General features: G+C 37.6%; 1 protein-coding gene across 1 annotated transcript; it reads right to left on the bottom strand.

Moving 5' to 3' along the window:
* Window positions 1–19,309: 19,309 nt before the first annotated feature.
* On the bottom strand, window positions 19,310–21,305 carry LOC116249527 (UDP-glycosyltransferase 75C1-like). The gene has a single exon (XM_031622641.2). The coding sequence runs from the start codon at window positions 20,939–20,941 to the stop codon at window positions 19,469–19,471; it is 1,473 nt and encodes a 490-aa protein (XP_031478501.1). The 5' UTR covers window positions 20,942–21,305; the 3' UTR covers window positions 19,310–19,468.
* Between the last annotated feature and the right edge of the window lie 1,900 nt (window positions 21,306–23,205).

Here is a 23,205-nt window from a genome sequence, read left to right as displayed (position 1 = left end):
TCAAAACCAATAGAACAAATCAACAATCAAGTTCTTGTATATGACCAAGTGGCATTACTTCTTCCGTCCTGACATAGGAATCAGGCAACGAATCAAAGGAAAAAACTTATCCTGTTCTTGCTCGACTCACCAAACACTAAATGGAAACATCAAACGGGGACTCACATGGAGAGATCGAAAGGATTTTGGTGGCGATGATAGCCAAGTTTTTGCTCGACCTACCGCCAGTTGCAACTGCAACTTCTTTCAGCCAAAACCAACCACACGCTGGGGAAGGGAAGTGGGAGAAAGGGATTTTGGCACCATAGAGCAGAAACAGAGGGAGAGAGGGGAGAAGGAAGGCCACCTTACCGGACGTTCCAATGGAGCTCCGCGAAAAGGAGGTAGAGGAAGAAGACGAAGCACCGGCTTCGACAAAGAGAAGATGGAAGGAGTAGCGAGAAAGAGAGATGAGAGAGGATGCCCTAACAGGCAGAGAAAAAATCCACCGAAAAAAGTCGGCCTTCCTTCTGGAAGGCCGACTTTTTTGCGCGGTAAGTTTACCCTCATCATACCAATTTTTCGGGTTAAAATTTTGAGTGTTTGATTGAATGCATAAATTCCGTACAAAAAAGTTAACTTTACCCGATGCACAGGAAAATTTCCGTGCATCAAACGGGGCCTTACATACGGCAATTTTTTCTCAAAAATTTCACTCGTACGTCAGTTGATGAAGCAAAAATGGATCAGCTTTTACCCGTCCAGTGTGTTCCAAAAGACACACTGAGCATTGAAAAGTTGGGGAATGATGTTGTTAACCAGTACATCACATATCTTGATCACCACCAATATATTGTTCTCATGTTGGTAAGAGTTCCACCACCCTACTAGGGGGTTAATGTAAATAAGGAAAGCTTGCAAGAGTTCAATAGAAGTGCACATTTCTTTATGTTACTTTCGATGTAAATCATTGGGGAAGAGGCTTTGACGTTTGTTGCCAAAAAATGACTCTGTACAATCTCTTAATTAGGCACGTCAATGGATCAAATTGGGATTAGATACCCAACCAAATTTCTTAATTTAAATAAGTCAGATAAGTAAAAAATATAACATCCGATTAAGAAATACTAGATTGAAGTCACATTTGCAAATAACATTGAGTAGAACTTAGGTTCTATTTTAAGTATATGTCTAGTCATATTGTAAGCATTAGTATAGTCATCTAAACTTTCCGCTTTTATCTAATGTCCATATATATATATATATATATTTGAACGTTGTTTCCATTCGATCTAAATGGATTCAGATCACATTCAAATGTCCATTTAAAAATTGGCTTAAAACATGCTATAACACTTTTCTACATATGCATTTGAATTTAAATGCTTAAACATCAAATAAATTGAATATGAGAAAGGTATATCCAATGCAAATCCGATCAGTTGAGAAAGTATATCCTAAGGGTTGCACAACTCCAACTTTGCTTATAAAAAAAAAAAGATTTAATGTGTAATGATTTCATAAGATTTTTAAGAGACATATATAGATAAAAAAGATTTTGTTAATATGAATGGAAATATGAGGTGTATGGAAGCAACCAAGAAAGAAGATTAAGCCACCTCCTTTCCTAATTATAAATAGGCACTCAATGTGAAAGTGATGACACTCAGTTCGGAGGCCAAGAGAGAGAGAGTTAAATTTGGATTTAACCATGGGTCAATCAGATGTTGATTTGATTACCTTATACTTGGGCCCAAAGAATAGGCACCCCCGTGGTTCTGTCTTGATTCAAGAGATGCCTGGTTTCTACAAAAAAGATCCATCGTTCTTACTAGGTATAGGGCTTCTCTCTCTAGATCTCATTTGGAAATTTTAACTGCAATGTAACATAATTTAATCTATTTTTTCGCCAAAATGGTTGAACTATAAGAGTTATTTGTGTTGATCCAGCTATAGATCTACCAATGGTCCTTATGGTTTGATTGTGTAACTTATTCAAATCCAACCCACTTTTGCCACAAAAATTAGTGTTGTAAATCTGCAAGCAGGGAGCTAAGAATACGGTCTTTGCAAGAGCGGAGGCTGATTTATATAATCTTCGATATTTTTTAAGGGGCCAAGCCTTATTCTGAAATAAATTATAAGGGCGGTTTTTCTAAAAAATCTTTAGTATAGCCATGGCCTTTACCACGGTCTCCAACCCTACATGTCTGTTTATATATTAATAGGAAAGTTGAAAACGGTGTACATTTTGTCATGAGGAACAATGTGTAAGTACTGTTTCACAAATTTACCATAAATATTGAGACAAATTCATGGAATGCTTGTTCAAGCAGTGCTCAGTATTTGGCAAAGATTCATTGAACACACACACAATTTTCTTCTGCCGAATGACCTCAAAGAGTCACATTAGAAGGGGTTTAGTGCAGCTACTTGGTCAACAGAAATGTGACATGGTGCATGCAACAAATATGTGCCTAGAGAAAAGAAGGTGGGAGTTTGGGTATTTTGACATTTTTTAAGTAATATTCTTTTTGGGCTTTACTTTTTTATTACCTATTTTTGTCCCCTTCTGGGAATTTCCTATTTTACAGACCACTGGGTTTTCTGGTCATTATATACTCTAATGCACAATTTTTTGTGCACTAGGTGGAGTACATAACCAGCTTAGTGATCAATAGCCGGTAGAATGTTAGGCGCCTTGTTTCTCTATAACAGCATTTTCTTTCTTTTCTTTTGCCATTTTTCTATAGGGGATCCTCTTGGACAGACAGATTGGCTCTTCTTCATAAAGGACAACCACCAAAGAAGTAACAGCCATGGGGTTTGGCAATCTTGTGGTGCAAGTGAAGCAGTGCGCAATGCAGCACAAGAACGATTGGGAACCAAAACAAAGTTCCGATACCATGTTGGCAATCAGCCCACTGGCTGGTTCATTACTGAATATTATCTTGATAGAGACTATCGAGCTCGAGTCAACATACCAGAACGTTCGGTGAGCACAAAAATGCATCGTATTTGTTGTCCTATACTTTCTATACGTGTTTGTCCACATGTGCATATTTTCCATATGCAGTCATACTAAATGTACATATTACGGCCATGTCTGTACCTTATGACTCCCACAATGCATCCTCCTGCCTGCGTCTCTGACGCTAAATTTCTTGATAATTTAATATTTAATTCATCATAAAGTATGATTTGATTAAAGCAATGATCAACCAAGAGTTTTTGAAAGCATGTTTGAACCAAATTTGGGCCAATCAAGGTAACTTTGTCATGTACATGTTTTTGTCAAGATTGGAACCGCTTTCGAAAACTACAAAATTTGCAGACAAACCGCTTGCATAAAAGTGGGCATTTGATAATTGCCTTCTACCTATGATCCTTGGGATTTGATGTCCATGGACTTTCATTATGGGACCTTTTCTCAATGCAACAAGTAAAATGGGGATTTCAAATTCGGTCCTTAAGGGGGCCGCTTGATGCATTGAAAATATGGAGTTGGAAAGAAATTTTCAAAAACTCATTTCAAGAATTAAAGAAATGGAAACAAAATCCAGATTTCGAAAACTCCTTTGTGTTTGCTGGACATGTGTATGTTCCAAGAAATAAAATTTTCAGTTTGATATGAATGAAAGATAAAAAAAAAAAAAAGTGAATCGTTGGACTAAGCATTGCTTTGAGACCTCAAGAGTTACTTTTCTCATCTTGAAATTTTTTTTCCACCCCTTGGGGTGGAAAAAAAATTCTGAAAAAAAAAATCTTAAAACCAACTCAACGGTTACATTTTTCATCCGAAGTTTGATGGGCAAGAAAAATTTTTAAAAATTTGATTTTTTTTTCCGGTGCTACAAGAAATATCTTGCCCATCAAACGGGCCCTACGTCTGCCCTAAGATCCTCAAGTTGATGTTAGTGCAGAAATATTGCTATTTCAGCAAAGCTTGTCAAATGATACCAACTGATATAAAATCTAAGGTGTCAAACACATTTGAAAGTCAAATTAGCATGGAACATTTTTCTCCTCATGTAAAAAATGTTATACAACAGATCAGCCAAACCAATGTTTGATGTGACCTGCCTAAACATTACTGCTGATGATGAAAAAGACATCAAGAATATTTAGTCTAATTAGTGTAATTTTTAATATGGTAAAACTGTTATATAAGCATCTTTGAGCAATTGCTCATACAGTCCAACTATATGTTAGTTGGCCTGACAATATTTACCAACCTACATATTGGTGACCCTCAATCATGTACTTATTAATATATGTTGCCCTTCAATCATTTTACTTTGTATTTATGTGCAAGTAAGTACCCCTTAGCAAAATTTTCTAGCTCCACTACTGTCAGTGAACAGGTCTTCCACCCAAATAATGGTTTTCCAATTCTTGAAACGACAATAAGGATGGAGCAAAGATTAGGTTTTACTTCTATGTTCAAACATGTTTGAAGTAATGTTACTTGGGATTGTGCAATTAACAGGTGGAGCACATACTCTGCAAGGTAGAGTTCGAGGGCGGACAACAAAACTCCAGTTCAAGTGAGGCAGGCCCTAGCGTAAAAGTCAAAGAAGAAAGTGCCTCAAATTGATAAGATCAGAAGAATGGGTAGTTGCTATCTGCTTCTTGAATAGCTTCATGTGTTCTAAGCACTCGTGGATTGACCATCTCTAGATCGAATATGTGGCGGCAATACTTTGTGAAGAGGAATGCTTAGTTCTATTACAATAAAATGTACTCAAACTGAATAATGGAACTCTTCAAGTGGTAGAAGCTTATTATCTTGTTCTCTCTCTCTCTCTCTCTCTCTCTCTCTCTCTATATATATATATATATATATATATATATATATATATATATATGTATATATATATATATATATATATATATATATATGTACATGTGCGAATGTGTGTGTGTGGGGTGGGGGGGGGGGTAGAAACTCCTCTCTCTCGCTGGAACATTTTGAAGCAATTAACTATATTATAGCATATTTCTGAAAATAGTTGATATCAGGGAGGGAGATACACTTGGGCTTTGTGGGCAACTGCCTACAGGTTCTCATAAATTCATTTATTTACATATTGGAACCCTCAACCATCTACCTAGTGCCCCTATAGAGGGTGTTTGGTTGCAGTAACATACCGTTCGAAGTAAACTTTGTTCTTGCAAATGGGTGACACGCACCAAATGCCAGACGAAATACCGGGGAGGACATGTGTTTTGCTGTCCCTAGAGGACACAAATAAACGTTCTTAGCTGAAACAACCTCACCTCTGGAACGCGGGAGGCTTTCCTTTGCCTTTCGAAAGCCTCACTCCCTCGTGTGAAACTCGTGGTCATCTGGCTGCAGGTGTTGCACTCTCGTGCAAGTGACCTTCTCTCTCTTTATCATGTTTCACCTTCGGCTTGGAGCAGGTCTCTCTTTCGCAGTTTACTCTTTGAGCTAACTGCTCCGTTCTTCATAAGAGATATCACTGTCTGATTATTACAGTACAGTTGAACTGGTTCATGAGCAAGATCTAATTTCAAGTCTTTCAAGAACCGATTTATTCAGACAGCAAAATTAGTTGCAACATTACAAGCTATATACTCTACTTCATGAGTGTGCTGAGCAACACATCTCTGTTTTTTACAAGACCAAGCTATCGCTCCACCTCCAAAGAGGAAAACATACTATGAAGTAGACTTACTGTCATATTTGCATCCTGCAAAATCTGCATCAGAATAGTCAATTGAAGTTAGCTCATCGGCTTGGTAGGACAATTTCAGTCCATCCGTTCCTTTAATGTACCGAAAAATCCTTTTGACTGCTTGCTAGTGAGGCCAACCAGGATTACTTTGATAACGACTCACCAGACTGATAGGAAAGCTTATATCTGGTCTAGTACAAAGTATTAAATACATCAGACTACCAACAGCTTGAACATATGAAATATTTAATTTTTGTTGTCATTCACTAGGACAATCACTCCTGCTCAAGTTTACTCCTTTAACAATATAAGTCTCAATTGGTTTGCAATATAACATACGAAATTTGTTTAAGATATAATCAATATACCGTTCTTGGCTTAAACTCAAGATTCTTGAGTTTCTATCTCGAGTGATCTTTATTCCTAATATATAGGATGTTTCACCCAAGTCCTTCATTTCGAAGCTTTTGTTCAGCCAAGTCTTCGTTTTGAATATCATGTTGTTATCATTTTCTGTTATTAATATGTCATCAACATATAATGATAAGATACAGAAAATATTTTTACTTTTTCAGACATATACACAGTGGTCTAGTTGGTTTGCAACGAGCCCAAGTTTTGTAATAAATTTGTGAAAAGCAAAATACCACTGTTTAGGTGACTGCTTTAATCTGTACAACGATTTATTCACTTTGTCTTCCTTTTCCTTGATGACATGCTCCTGTGGTTGAGTCATGTATATAGTTTCCTTCAACTCACCATTCAGGAAAGCAGTCTTCACATCCATCTGACAAATAACCAAGTCATAGAATGTTGCGATAGCCAAAATTATTCTAATTGATGCAAACTTTGCAATAGGTTTCTGAGTAATCAATTCCTTTCTTTTGGAAAAAACCTTTCGAAACTCAGCCTGGCTTTGAATTTCTCGACTGATCCGTCAGCTTTATACTTCTTCCCTAGCACCCATTTGCATCCAATGGGTTTTCTATCACTAGGAAGATCTACTAATTCTTAGACTTTATTTTTTTCTATGGATTCAATTTCTTCGTCTATTTCATTCATCCAATCCGACGATTCATGTGAGCTTATGGCTTCGTCATATGTTAGATTATCAAATATTTCGTCAATATCTGCTAAATAGCATAGCTCCCTTGCCAGATCTACATAATAATCATTTAAATATAAAGGAAGAGCTCTAGGTCTTTTATGAGGTACTCAGATCAGTTGGTTCATTACCTAACTACTCTTTAGTTGGTTCATTACCAGACTGTCCTCAAACGATTCTTGCTTAGTTGGTTTATTGCTTATCTGATCTCCAGTCGGTTCATTACTAGACTGTTCCTTTGAATAAATCAGATCATCTAGCTTATCATTTCAATATTCAACTAGATCAAAATCTTTGATATTGAGTTCTTCTATGAACTCTACATCTCTGCTTTCTATAGGTTCCATAGTTGAATGATACAATCTATAGCCATTGGATCCTTTTGGATATTCAATAAATACACATCTTTCTGATATGTTATGTAGTTTATCCATTTTTTGATCTAGAATTTTCACATGTACTACAAATCCCCATCTCCTCAGATATTCACCGGTCCATCTCTCATAAGGTGTGGTTGGGATTGCTCTGTAGGGCACTCGATTTATTGTATACATAGTTGTTAACATAGCTTCACCCCAAAAATCTTTTGGCAATTATGTACATGCCCACATGGATCTCACCATGTTCAAGAGGGTTTTGTCATACCTTTCAGCTGCACCATTCTGTTGTGGTATTTTAGGCATTATCTTTTGCCTATTATTACCAAGGTCTTTACAGTATTCGAAGAATTCATTAGATGTGTATTCTCCTCCTCGATCATACATTACAACTTTAATATACCTCCCAAGTTGTCTCTCGAATTTAAATTTGTATTCCTTGAATTTCTCAAGTGTTTTCGACTTGTTTTTAATCAAGTATATATAACCAAATCTTGAGAAGTGGTCAATAAATGTTATGAAGTATAACTTGTCAGTATGAGTTTGAACTCTGAAAGGTCCACATATATCAGTATGGATTATCTCCAATAATTCAGTGGTCCAAATCACTTCAGACGGAAACGATTTCATTTCCATCTTTTTATATACATACAACTCATATTTCACAAAATCATTTATATTTATGTCATGTACTAAACTTTGTTGTGTTAGAGTCTTCATCTTTTTTATGCTTATATGGCTTAATTTTCATGCCATAAGTTTATATTCACACTCATTGCACAATCGAAATAAGTAGAACTGGAATCTTCATTCATATCATTAAGTTTGAACATACCATATTCTTTTACAAATTTTCTATGGAACATGGACCTTCCATGTTTTCCTACTGTTACTTTCTTTGGAATAAATTGAACTTCAAAACCTTTCCCAGTCAGTGCGGGAATAGACACAAGATTCCTTCTCATGGAATGGACATACAAAACCTCGTTGAGTACGACACTAGTACCCCAAACATTTAGTCGATATGCTTCAATTCCCATGATGTCACAATATGAGTTGTTTCCCATGTAGACCTTGTTTGTTCCATGACTCAGTTCTTCCATGTGAATCACGTCTTTCATTGTCTTTGCAATGTGATGAGTAGCTCCTAAATCAACCCACCAACCAATCAAAACCTCATCTACAAACAAACATTCTAACACGACACCGAAGACTTCTCTGTCGGAATCTCCTTACGGCTTCCTCCTGTTGTTGTGGTCCTGACCATTGTTATCTTTCCTATTCGGGAGTTTTGTTCTGCAATTCTTTCTTATATGTCCACGCTTTCCACGTCTATAGCATTTCACTACAATTCCTTGAGATTTGTTAGTACTTGCAAAATTACCCATAAACTTGACATCGTTTCGATTTTTAAATTGTTTGGGTCTTACAGGCACATGACTACTATCAGGTTTTTTCTAAACTGTCATCAGTTATGCATTATTTCTCTTGGCCAGACGTTGTTGCTATAAAGCTAACTGTCTAGGAAATTTTTCTAAAGTAAGATTATCAAATTGGAGACTCAAGGCAGTAACTGTCATATCCCAAGAAGGAGGTAGACTGTTCAAAATTGTGCTAATCTACATGTTGTCAGATATAACATTACCCACCACAACTAAATCTTTAGCTATGACCAACATCTTATTAACATGGTTCATTACATTGTCTGACTCTTTCATTTTATAAGAAACATATTATTCTAACAGTAACTGTACGTGCATCGCAGTAGTGATGTTGTATTTAGAAGAAATAGTATCAAACATTTCCTTAGCCATTGGACAATTCTCAAATACCCTGATCTGATCATCTTCCATGAAAGTTAACATGATGGTTTTAGCCATCATGTCATGATGTGGTAAAGGACTCATATGCTCTTCTTTCTTCATCTTCATTTGTAGGTTTATCTCTTAAAGTGGGAGAAGGCTGGTTAATCACATAAATGAGTCTTTCCAAATCAAGGCCAACATAATTCTATGTTTCCATGTATAGAAGTTTGTCTCATTCAATTTCTTAGTCTTAGCGAAGTTTGTCTCATTCAATTTCTTAGTCTTAGCTAACTCCTCACTCTTGATGTCATTTCTAAATTAATTTCTCATGGCAAGTGAAGAACAAGAATAACAAAAGGAAAAAAATCACAATAAATATCCCATCAAGAGGTCTTAAAAAAAATATTCTAGAGCATGTACATCAATCTCGAACAACATTCTAAAATAATATTTAAAACAAGAAGACTTTAGATTAAATTTAGAACATACATATCTCTTTTCAGAGTTATTTTCAGAACCCTTATTTTACAATTTCTAACAAGCCTGAGGGTGTCTACGAAATTCTCATAAATTCACGATTTCTTGCTGAAATTGCAAAATAATTTTTTGAACCCCTCTTTTAGAAATTTATAACAATTCTGAGGTTATCCAAAAGCAATTTCATATAAATTACCAGGTTTTCACCGAAATTAACTTTCGCAAACCTCCTTTCGAAAAGGTTTTCAGCAAAAATGTTGCGGCTTTAATTTTCGATACAATGGACAGTCGTTTTTAAAAATTGACGAAATAGGTGGACTAATTTTGTATTTCAAGTTTGGGTATAAAAACCCCTCCAAACCGTGTTTTCCTCATTTTTCGCTCAATACTCTCTCTCCTCTCGCGTGAACCCATTCTCCTCATACCAGAGCTGCGCTAGGGTTTCACACTGCAGCTTCTTCATGCCCACCGATGCCTTCAATAGCTGCCTGCTCCTTCTCTGCCCTCACTCCTTCTGTGCTGCCACCGTGAGGAAGACAACCTTCCCAAACCAGAAGCCTAAAAAAAATGGCTTCCTCAGTCTCTGCTTTCGCTGAGACAACGGTGAACCGGTAGACTATAGAGGAACGACAGGAGGAGGTCTCCAAGGCTTCAAACGCTGTCTTCCCCTTTACCCAAGTCGTCTCTTTGCTTTCAGCAAGAGGAGATCACTGCTTCTCGCACGAGGAAGACGACTGCTTTCCAGTCGATCGGGCGACTGCTACTGCTCGTCGGTAGAGAAGAGAGGGGCAGACAGGCCGAGTTCAAGAAAAAGATTAAGGCCCAACAAAGAATAGAAAGAAAAAAAAACAGTGATTGTTCCTCCGGTTTTGACAGACGGGAGAATCCCGGCCCTTTTCCAGGTAGCCATTGGGTCATTTTCTCAAAAGAAAGAGGGCAAAGGTTCTTTGTTTCACTTCCTCCTTCTTCTTTATTTATTTATTTTGGGTCTGTTATATGTCAAGTAGAGCAGGCTCTACCTCCTGTTCTACCGTTTTCCAGAGACGCAAGTAAAAAAAAAAAAAACTCTAGCAATGGAGTTCTTTGTGGACAAATCCTCTACGAGGATCCTGATCTAAAAACAGTTTTTTACACAGCCGTTGGGCTCAGTCGTGGTCTCAGTCGTGGTCTCAGTCTCTAGCAGACACAGAGATGACATAATATGTAAAACTGAGGATTCCAAACCCAATCAATACTATCATGCTTCAAACTAGTATTTGCTAGCATGCTTTATTTTCAGTAAATGGATTACAGCATGATACACGCATGATGCACAGACGACACACATGTTTCACAGTAGTATAATATGCACATGCACAAGCACCACAATAGTCGAAACCACTTACTGGTGTTCGATAGGTATGCCTCTGATACCACTGTTGGAGCAAATGAAGTGACAGCAGAAGTTGCAAGTTGTTGCCTCCGCAATATGTTCACCAGATGCTCCTGTGTTCAAGTGAAGAAGCAACGATCGTCCCCTCTAAAAAAAAGCAAAGCAGCAAAGCAAGAAGAAGGAGAAGAGGAATATGAAGAAGAAGCAAAGTTTGATTAACGGGTCTCCTTCCAAGGGACTTGTTTAAGGTAGCCATTAGTCGATCAACCCTAAACGAAAACTGTTGGGCTTTAAATAGAACAGTCCCTTAGGTTTTCCCATTTCTGCTAGCGTGCGGTTTGGATGAGTAAGAGATTTTAGGGAAGGATCAGTTCCCACACATCTCGTAACTGTTGGATCAGCTCCCACAAAAATCTTGTAACTGCTTTGCAGTTATGAGATAACCGGATATGGCTCAATGGCCACTGTCCAACACTGGTCATCTGGCTACAGGTGCTGCACTCTCGTGCAAGTGACCTTCTCTCTCTTTCTCATGTTTCACCTTTGGCTTGGAGCAGGTCTCTCTTTCGCCGTGCAGATGATCTTCTTCTTTGTCTTCCTCTTCCTTCTCTTCTTTATTTGTTGTTCCTCCCCCTCCTCTACGTTTTCTTCTTCATCCTCTTCTTCTTCATTTGTTGTTGTTCCTCCGCCTTCTCCTCTTATTCTTCTTTTCCATCCGAGGACCTGCTGGAAGCGGTAGCTGAGCAAACCTGGATATGAAAGGTGAGTATTGGTTTCTTTATACGTCTGATTTCTGGTGGTTCCTCCTTCACTGTGAAAATGGAGAAGAATTTTACCTTTCCTAGGATTTTAGATGTGTGTCAGATTCCAAATTCTACAGGTCTTTCTTTTTTCACTAAAATTTCTTTGTGAAATCAAATATTCCAGGCTGAGTATAGAGGGTTAGATGTGAGCTTTGTTTCTGCAAAAGTTTAAGTCCATTTAAATCAATTTTTTTAATCCGTAAAGGTAGGGATGATGATTTTTTTTTTTTAAACGTAGTTTTTTTTTTCTTCTTTTTAAGTCAATGTGTTGAAGTCACACTCAACGTCCAAGTCCATCAAGAAGGTTGTGCTCACATCTTCCTGCGCTGCAATTTGCTATGGATTGGATGTGCAGCTGGTGTCACCTTTGATGGAGTCTCCCCTTCCTTGTACTATGATACTATGATGTTTCTATTAGAACAACCAAATTGTTTGATTGTACCTCAAGAGTTACTTGTTGTTCCTCCCCCTCCTCTAAGAATTCAAAAAATCGATTCAAATGGACTTAAGGCAAGCAACAACAGTAATGGGCAGGAGCCATAGCTGCAGGCAGACAAGCGAGTCCGAGAGCCTTTTTTAGCAAAAGCCGATTATGAAAGAATCTCATCAACAGTGAGCGAATGAAAAGAATCAAAGAATTTTGGTACCGTTGGTGAATTTTTACAAACAATTTGGTTGTCCTCATAGAAACATCATAGTATCATGGTACAAGGAGAGGGACTCCATCAAACGTGACACCAGCTGTACATCCAATCGGTAGCAAATTGCAGCGCTGGAAGATGTGAGCACAACCTTCTTGATGGACTTGGACGTTGAGTATGACTTCAACACATTGATTTAAAAAGAAGAGAATAGAAGACTGTTTAAAAAAAATATCATCATCCCCTACCTCTAAGGATTCAAATGGATTTAAAACTTTTGTAGAAACAAAGCTCACTTCTAACCTCTATATTCAGCCTGGAATATTTGATTTCACAAAGAAATGTTAGTGAGAAAAAAAAAAAAAAGGTCGACATTTATTTGGACTGGATTGAAACACCTGTAGAATTTGGAATGTCACGCACATCTAAAATCCTAAGAAATGTAAACTTCTCCTCCATTTCCATAGAGAAAGAGGAACCACCAGAAGTCAGACTTATAAAGAAACCAGTACTCACCTTTCATATCCAGGTTTGCTTAGGTACCCCTTCCAGCAAGTCCTCCGACAGAAAAGAAGAATAAGAGGAGAAGGAGAAGGAGGAGCAACAACAACAAATGAAGAAGAAGAGGAGGAAGAGGAAGAAGAAAAAAACGTAGAGGAGGGGGAAGAACAACAAATGAAGAAGAAGAGAAGGGAGAGGACGACAAGGAAGAAGATCACCTGCACGGCCAAAGAGAGACCTGCTCCAAGCCGAAGGTGAAACATGAGAAAGAGAGAGAAGGTCGAAGACCAGGAGTCTCAAGCGAGGGAGTGAGGCTTTCGAAAAGGGAAGGAAAGCCTCCGCGTTCCAAGGTGAGGGCCTTTCTGCTGTGGACGCTTATTTGTGTCCTCCGAGGACCGAGGAACACTTGTCCTCCCCAGTACTTCTTCCGACCTTTGGTGAGTGTTACCCATTTTCAAGAACAAAGTGTACTTAGAACGGTATGTTACTGCAACCAAGCACCCTCTTAATGATTGTGCTTGAAAACGGTGGGTTCCTTTAGAGGGCGTTTGGTAAGCTTAACACATCGTTCCAAGAACATCCTGCTCTTGAAAACGGGTGATGTTTACCAAACGCTGAAGATAAATTGTAGAGCACAACATGTACTTGTGTGTCCTCAGAGAACCGCAAAAAAGTGTTCTAAACAGTAATGCCCCTTCCCCTGCAACACGATGAGACCTTGTTGAAGAGCATTGGCGAATAGCATCTCTCTCTCCTTTCCTCCCCTTCATTGGTGGCCTTTCAGCAGGGTGCACGAATTAAAATATGATATTTTAGTGGATTTAGGTTTGAAGTAGTAAAGTTGTTTTCCTGGGGAATGGCGAGGAAGATCTAATTTGATCTTAGTATCTGTTTCTCCAGGTTTTCCCCTCTTATGTTATTTTTCTTTCTCCCTTTAGTTATTCTTCCTTCCTCTATATCTTAGTTTCATTTTTTATCTCTGTTTTTTATTTCTTTTGATACATCTGTCTCTTTCCTGGAATCTGTTATCACATCTTGGTTGCGTATTAGAAGTTTCTGTCTAAAAATGTGGCTAAAATTCTTGCTGTCTTCTGTGTCGTGTTTTGCATATCTGATATTCCTGCTGTCATAGGCATGTCTGGTTTTTGTTTTTTGGTTTTTCTTCTTGTCCTAATACTAGTTTTCATCTCTCTTGAGTTACGGTTTCAGATTTCTAACCCTAATTCTGGAATCCCCAATTCCGAGATCTGCTTTATCTATCTTTGTGGTAGGTTCAACCTAGGTTTTAGATCTCAATTATGTTTGAACCTAGTGTTTTGGAAAACAAGTTTAAAAACTAGTTCAATTTTGAAAATGTGCAGCTCAAAACTATCTTTTTGAAAGCTTGTGTCCTTATGAAAATCATTTTGGATCAAGGGCATGCAAGGACTATTATCTCTTGCATATAGCTGATAACCAAACCTGATTTTTTACATGAACATAATTCTAAGTGTACAATTTGAAATTAGATGCATGACGCAAAGCAAAAGAAAAACTATGTGCATGCACATCAAACATTACAAAACATAAAGAACGACTAATTATAGCTTGTATGTGCTACTACCTTAAATTTTTTAATGAATTTGCAAGCCTAGACACCCTAGACTAGAGTTAGGGCATGTTACAAAACCTTGAATATGTTGAAAACACAAGATAAATCAAATTTAAATACCAAAATTGGATTGAACTTACGCAAACAAGCTGAAACATGAAAATTTGGTAAAGTCTGAAAACTGGAACAAAAGCTAGGTTGACCATCATAGATTGACAAGAAATATATATATATATATATATATATATATATATATATATATATATATATATATATATATATATATATATATATATATATATCATAGAGTTAGGGCATGTTACAAAACCTTGAATATGTTGAAAACACAAGATAAATCAAAGTTAAATACTAAAATTGGATTGAACTTACGCAAACAAGCTGAAACATGAAAATTTGGTAAAGTCTGAAAACTGGAACAAAAGCTAGTTTAACCATCATAGATTGACAAGAAATTTGGTTGGATGTCTTTCTCTCTCTCTCTCTCTATATATATATATATATATGAGATAATAAATCCAAGTGATTAATTTGAAAAACCTTTTAGGATCTAAAAGATGAGACCAAAAACCTATGATTGATAGGGCTGGGCTTGAAGTTAATTGAGTATCGAGCCGGATTCGGTGGCCCGATACCCGGCCTAGCTAAATCACGGAACTCCTTTGGTACCTAGGCTTTTAAAATTGGAAACATGAGTATGGAATGTCAGGTTTCTTGGATCCTTGTTTTAGGACAACTCTAACTATGAAGTTTCCTCCATCAACATTGGTTGCAAAATTTTCTAGCATTAGCTAGAACACCTTGAGAGTAAATAAACAATATGAAGCTCAAACTATACAAAATGTGAAGGGAGAAAAAATTGTTTACATGAATTAATAAAAAGGGAGTTTACAAAAGGAGGAAATGAGAAGAATGAACCGTAGTTGAAATCTTGATAGATGCATGTTGATGTTAGCAAAGTCATTGCAACCACTACATTAGTTGCTCGGTCACTCGAATCACCACATCAGAAGCCCTCAACGATCTATGGTCCTAGATATCTAGTGCCATCCACAGGGAAATCTTTTGGCTTGGCCTAGCTTATTAACATGGGCATTCTGAAACCAATATATAATCAATGCTAATAAAAAAATCAGTTTTCTTATTGAATAAAATAAAATTCACAAACAAAACAAAGATATTGACAAATGAGAATAACAATATATATATATATATATATATATATATATATATATATATATATATATATATATATAAGCTATTACAAAAGAAAAAAACTGAGTCATAACATTAATCTTGTCTAAGACTAATTAAATACATCAGAGAGTTTTTAACTGTCACAAGCATTTCCAACATCAATAAACAAATATTGTTCCCATCAATAAACCTGAAGAATATTAGATTCTAAACTCCAGCAATAAGCATCGTCTCAATCTATTGCTCCATTCTCATTCAATCGTGAAGGACTTGCAAAACACTAGCAGTAGTTAGTTTGCAAACTGCATCAAGACAAAACACCACAAAATAGTTTACCATAATGAATCACAAGCATGCATCAAAAACCTCATTTTTCAGAAGAAGATTCCTCTCCATCCAATGAAATGTAAAAAATTTCACAATCATGTATCAGAACCTTCTATTATTATGTTATAAAAAAAAATGAAAATAACCAATATATCATTGAACAATTTACCTTTCACATGCATGGTTGTCTTCATTATGAATCCAACTTTGTGTACAAACTAATGGGTCAATAGTTTGAGGTCAATAGTTTGAGGGGCACTTGAGCAACAATAATCACTAGCAACTCTTTTTGTTGTACTAAATGGAGACTCTAAAGTAATTGTGGATACAGGAATTGTTAATATATCACAAGTCATATTGGATAAGACATTATATTTTTCTTCATTTGCTTTCCACGAAGATAGTATGTTGAAGTCTTCATTAGATGAGACTTCATATAGTCTTTCTCTCAAATATATAACTAGATCTATCATAGCTACTTGAGCAGAACAAGAACCCAAATAATATTGACTGAAATCATTAGTTGATTGTATCTTCAAGACTTTAATTGTGGACAGATGACTTAAGCCATTACTTACTGTGCAGATGCTGCTGCTATTACTACTAGATGCATGCATATACATACTTTTGTACTCAACATACAATTCATAAATGGTATGCTCAATTTCATCATATTTACCTATTGCATCAATGTCATCCAAGCTCTTCAACAACAATTTCACATGTACCACTGCGTATCTTTGTTCACACCCCTTTCCCATAACTCCATCTTTTGGTTATAGAAATGAGGAGTTATGCAAAGCAGCAAATTTCTAATTGGGTGTTAAAAAAATTTCAAGTGAAAGAGATCTATCCGTTCATACGAGGTCCAACCTTTCATGACGCCTTTAACAGTTGGTAATCTTAATTTGAAGAAAACAAACTAGACAGAGGAAAAAAATATTTAATTTGAAGAAAACAAACTAGACAGAGGAAAAAAATATGTACTTATAGATTGGCAATACAATTTCTCATTAGAGGGATATAGAATAGGCTTAGTAGGTAGTTTGACCATGCCGGGATGTAGAATAGGCTTAGTTTTAAAGGGTGCCAAGTTTGACTAAAAAGTTTCTCAATTTCTCCTTGGCACATCACATTTTTCAAAATCAACTAAGCTGAAATGGACCCTGTAAATGGAAATATGAAGGGTAACGGGCAATGTGCTTGGAAGTTAGAACATAACCATATGATGTGCTAATGATTTTGTATTTTCATTGTTTTTCATAAGAAGTTAAACATTGTTTTTCATTTCTCAATTTTTTTTTTCAACATGTGAGTTTTCCCTATTTAAAGTTTATATGCAAAGTTAGCAAAGTAAACAAGGCTTCATTTACTGGTTAATGTGACCATTTCCAAACCCTATATTCAAATCTGGGACCAACTCCAACGCCTAAATCGAAGATTGGATCAATTTCCATGCCTTGAAAATGAAGATCCAGGCTAAGATCTCACTTTACATCCAAGTCAAAGCCTTAATGCAAGACTTAGACTCTATATCCAAATATAGGTCCAAATCCATATTCTAGATCTAAATCAAGACGCATACCTAAACAGCAAAATACAAAATTGGATTCACGTCCAAACCCTAGATCCAAATTCCTTAACCAACGTAGTGGTCCCAAAACTAGATCCAAATATGGCCTCTAGATCCAAAATTAAATCCGAATGTGGACTCTAGATTCAAAGTTATATCCACGTTGGACTCCAGACTCAAAACTAGATACAAATCTGGACTCTAGACTGAAAACTAGATTAGAATTTGAACTTTAGACTCAAATATAAATCCAAATTTGAATTATAGATCTAAATCTCTATTCTAAATTCAAAACTAGTTCCACGTCTGATCCCAAGATCCAAAAACTAGAACCTAAATTGAGTTTTGGATCCAAAATCCAAATCTAAATCAAATCCCAATTTCAAAACTTGGGACTGATTTTCTATCCATATTACAACAACCAAGATCCATTTCAAGTCTTGGACCATATTTGATCGAGATCCAAAGAACCAATACCATTTTAGAATCACTTCAAACCCTGGATCTAAGATCCAAAGTCAAGCTCATGTGAATCATGTGATCCAAGCTCAAGCACAGATCCTTCCAAATCCAAATCTAAAAAGCAGATCTAAAAGGTAGATCTAAATATAGGCTTGAAATCCAAAATCAAAAGATACTTTCTGAATTCCCAGAAAAGAATTTTTAAATATAGAGCTCAAACAATATATATATATATATATATATATATATATATATATATATATATATATATATATATATATAAGCAGTTTTCGTTGAACTTTAAATGTGTGTGTGTGTGTGAGAGAGAGAGAGAGAGAGAGAGAGGAGAGAAGAAGGGATAAGGGGAGAAAAAAACTGTTCACTTGGCCTCCACAATGGCACCACTAATCTCAAGATCAATAGTTCTCAATACTATCAAGATAGCACCATCCAAAGTTCAAACAAAAAATGCAGCTACAACATCCAATCATCTCAGTCGAGCTTTTATCGAGTCGAATTTAGTGAACTCAAACTCGGTTCAGTTAAACAAACTAGTCTTTGTAAAAAACCCAAACTTGAGACATTTGTAAAAAGAGTTGGCTTGAATTCCAACTTGAGAAGAGTTTACGAGTTTACTGAGTCGAGCCAAAGCTACTCATTTTTTGGATGCAAACTAATTAGTACATTGCACAACTAAAAATTTTTTGGATGCAAACTTAGCCTGAACTAAAAGTTTTTTAAAATATTAATAAATAAAATTTTTATTTTTCAAAATATAAGGGCTGCCGTGGCCCCTGCCACTCTTGATCGACCCCCTGTGCGTGATTCTCACTTACTTTCGAAAATAAAGCATTCAAATTACATGCAAACTTCTTAAGTCTTCGGAATTTGCTGGGGACGGCCTTCTACAGCACCAAATGACTTTTGGTATCATACTTGATTCTCCGTTTTGTCTTCGGCCGCGTAAATGACTCCAGTCACTATCGCTTGCAGCTTTTTCCACATAAATGCAAAGGACTTAGCGCAAGTCGTCGTCATGGGATTTGACCTAAGGATATTCTGGTCGATTATGTTCATTTCGACAAAAATGTATTTTTCTTTCTTTTTCTTGAAAGATAACCATGCAACTTATTTTTATATTTATAAAATTTATATAACGTTAAATTTAAAGCGTCCCAAGTTTATTTTAGAAAGAATTGAAAAGTTAAAACCTTAATTGTATCAATGTCACTATTCACTCTTTTATATATATATATATATATATATATATATATATATATATATATATATATATATATATATATATATATATATATATATATATATATATATCGTATCCAACGGGCTCATCACAAAAATGCTATCTGGACAAGATATGAAGATAAAGAGAAGTATGAAAGGATGATGATATTTAATTAGTGAATTTACATAAAATAAAACGCGAACAATATTTGGCTCCTAGTTCTACCATGAGCCGAAATGAAGGCCATCCATCCTGTTGAACTTGCAGATATCGACGGCCAGTACCAACACCGGATGGATCACGCAACTGCCAGTTCAAGGCGGGCGATATCCGGCTCTTGTTCTATGCTCTTCTCGTCGTCTTCCTTCTCCGGCTTGAAATAGCCGATGATCGTGCGAATATTCCGGTCCGAAGTTCCGCCGTCGGCGGTTGCGGCCTCCACAGCTAACTCCCTCCACCTTAGTGCTTTCTTCCTCATCTCCTTCCCGCTCTCTTCTCCCATCACTACATTCACACACCTCTTGAGCTCCTCCCTGCCCACCACCCCTTCCTGGTTCTTCCTGGCACGTACTCCAATTCTCCACACCTGCTCCACGAGCTTGGCGTTCGTTGGTTGATCGCTCCATTGGGGCACGCACACCATCGGCTTTCCATTAACCAATCCCTCCAGTGTGGAGTTCCAGCCGGAATGAGTGACGAAGCAACCCACCGAGGGGTGAGCCAAGACCTCCACTTGTCGACACCATTTCACCAAAAGACCTCTCTTCTTCACCGCCTCGTCGAAACCGGCCGGAAAACCGCCATAGTTTTCAGGCAACCGGACTACCCATATGAAGTAATGGCCGGATTCCAAGAGACCTGCCGCAATCTCGTCCACTTGCACCGGTGATAGCATGGCTAGAGTACCAAATGAGGCATAAAGAACTGAGCCAGCTTCCTTCAAGTCCAACCAGTGCATGACGTTGCAGCCGGAAATGGGGCTGTGTAAGTCGCCACCGAATGCCATGTCCTGGTCCGAGCTTCTTTTCTTGTCGAGGAAAGCCGACGGGATCAACGGCCCGACTCCAATGACATCAAGGTTAACTTCTTTCAGCGATGACACGACGCACTCTTCCAGTGCGTCGAAGGAATTCACAAGCACCCACTTGGATTTTGATTCCTCGACGGCACGGAACATGGAGCAAAATATGGGAACTGACAGAGGAAAAGGATTGTCTGGCAACACGAAAGAAGGAAGCTCCTCTGCCGCCAAGGGAGGAAGCCCTGGGAGCTGGATCTTTTGGGAGAGGTCGGTGAACAGGTGCGGAGATTTCACGATAAAATGATAGTAGACGGCAAGCACCGCGGAAGGTTGTATCCACAGTAGGGCCGATGGCACACCCAGGTCGACGGCGACGTCGGCGACCCACGGAAGGAGGAAATTGTATACGATGCAAGAAACCGAGCGGCCGGAGTCGGCGAAAGAGCGGACGAGGGCGGCGAGCGAGCTGGGGCCATGGCTCTCGAACTGTGCTGGGTACATGGGGTCGCTGGAGTCAACACCAGAGCCGGACTCTGTACCATCGGAGATGGTTGCAAAGGAGATCCCACTAGTGATGGTGGTGGTGGTTGTGGTAATGGAGAAGGAGGAGGAGATGCGGCTGTAGGCCTTAGGGGGCGTAACGAAAGTTGCAGCGGCGCCGAGGCGGACGAGGATCTTGGCCAATTGCAGTGTCGGATTTATATGGCCCTGAGCTGGGAAGGACACCAGGAGGAAGTGAGGCTTCTTCATGCCTCCTTCTTTCTCTTCCCTGATTCCCTTTCTATTCTTCGACGCTGCTTCCTCTTGCTGTCCCCAGGACGTTCCTCCTTTCCCACTAATTTGCTTCGGAAAGCTTGACTACTCTCTGAAATTTATAACCATAGAGAATGGAGACACTTTCAGAAGAAGAGAATTTCCTTGTAGAAATTGTTCCCGAGAGAGAAGGGGATTAATGGCCACTCGTTTTGGCAGATGGAACACTGAAATTGCACGGAAGCCAGAGAAGTCCATTGTTACCAAGCGTCCTTCTTCGTCCTCTTCCTGGTAGAATGAACGGCCCTGATAAATTCGTCGCTGCCATTTCTCGTGGAGTTGAGCTGCGCTTCCATTTCCTGATGCTTATGTAATTTATAAGCACGAGAAATGCCCTCGAAATGGAAAGCAAATGAAATAATGAAAAGAGAGTGAACCAAACCACAAGGATTTTACACGCCTCTCAGCCGCCAGCCACTCGAATGAGTTGGCCCACCGGAAAAGGGTAGAAGCGCCAGAAAGCATTGCAAACGATGGGAGGCCTCAAAGAGTGCTTGAAAAATTACTATTTCATTAACTAAGTTGATTAATTTCGTTTTAATGTTAACTCTTTTCCTGTAACTTTTTTCTATTTTTATTTTTCACAACTACTTTCTTAAGAAACTTTGGAATTTAGCCAACCAAGATTTTTTTCCTATATTGTAAACAAACGTCAGATTTTTATTTTTACTACTAGGTGAAAAAGCGGATGTAGTCCAATGGATAAGCACCCCGCTTAAAATTCATAGATTTGAAATTTTCAATGGTCTCAAATCACGAAACCATCAAACCCATCACTTTACTAGCGGGGCCCAATAAGAGTTGGGTTCGGGCCAACTTGATGTCCGAAAGTTGGGTTTGGGTTGTGCCAGTTATAATAAAAATTTATTTTTAAAATAATAAAGAATATATTATTATTAATAAAAAATAATTTTAAAATTGAATCGAGCCAGCTCGGGCCCTCGTCGGGCTGATCCAAGCTGGCCCATCGGGCCCAGGCCCGTACCGGGCCGGGTACCGGGTCCATGCCAGTGGCCCAGCCCAACGCCCACCCTTATGGTCCTCCTTGTTTCTTTTATCATCTTTATTAAAAAATAGAAAACTAATCATTTTACAATGCATCTGGGTAAATAGGTAAATAGGACGAGTCCTATTTGGACTAGAGGAGGGCCAAAGCTCTACCTAAGATACCCATATAATAATAATAATAATAATAATAATAACCAACAAAATGACTCATTCATCCTCAAGTGTTTTTCAAAAATAAAAGTGAAACACAAGAACAAACGGCCGGCCTCGCCTTCAAGGTGTGTATCCTCCCCAATACTTTCTTTCAATCCATTTTCTATGAAAGAAATACTCTCGTTCTTTCACACCATAACAATCTTTTCACTTTGGTGAAATATGAGTTTTTTCTTTGGTTACCTTCTTCCCCTCTTCTATTTAACTAAATTTCTGAGGAACATATGTGTGCATTTGAGGATCATCTCTTTGATGGGGCATTCAACAGAATGTTGCTATAGATGCACCGCTAGGAGTTGCTACTTGTAATCACTCCAAATTTTTTCAAAAAGAATGTTCTTTTTTATTAAATACACAAAACCCAATTTTTAGATTTAAATTGGTCCAAAGCCACAATCCAAATCCAAATTAGATCCAAAAACTCAAGTTCAAATCCAAATCAAGCATTTGAGACTCATTTGCCTTTCCTTTTAACAAAAATGCCTTTTTTTAGATGGTGATTTTGGTCTTTTTGGTAAACAAGACTCATTTACCCCTTTTGGTCTTTTTGCTAAACAAGACACATTTGCCCCTCTTTTTTTACAAAGAACCTCCTTTTAAAGAGCAATTTTAGTCTTTTTTGCGTGGACAAGACCAATTTGCCCTTCCTTTTGATAAAAAGTATCCATTTAAAGAGTTATGTTAGTCTTTTTAGCTGGACAAGACTAATTTGCCTTTTTTTTATAAAAAGTCTCCTTTTAGAGGGTGATTTTAGTCTTTTTGGGTGGACAAGACCAATTTGTCCTTCCTTTTGACAAAAAATCTCATTTTAGATGGTTATTTTAGTCTTTTTGGGTGGATATGACTCATTTGTCATTCCTTTTGACAAAAAGTATTCTTTTAGACGGTGATTTTAGTCTTTTTAGGTCAAAAAATTCAAATTTAGGGTTTTGGTTCCAAAATACTCTATAAAAACCTTCACTTCCCCCTCTTAGGCAAGA

Source organism: Nymphaea colorata, chromosome 3, assembly GCF_008831285.2.
Source record: "Nymphaea colorata isolate Beijing-Zhang1983 chromosome 3, ASM883128v2, whole genome shotgun sequence".
In the NCBI taxonomy this organism is placed as follows: Eukaryota; Viridiplantae; Streptophyta; class Magnoliopsida; order Nymphaeales; family Nymphaeaceae; genus Nymphaea; species Nymphaea colorata.
Note: the sequence above shows the minus strand (reverse complement) of the source record. Positions and strands in the feature narration are given on the sequence as shown.

What these genes read in the sequence shown, in the direction of transcription:
- LOC116249527 (XM_031622641.2), bottom strand. Translation starts at nt 20,941, where the DNA reads ATGAAGAAGCCTCACTTCCTCCTGGTGTCCTTCCCAGCTCAGGGCCAT.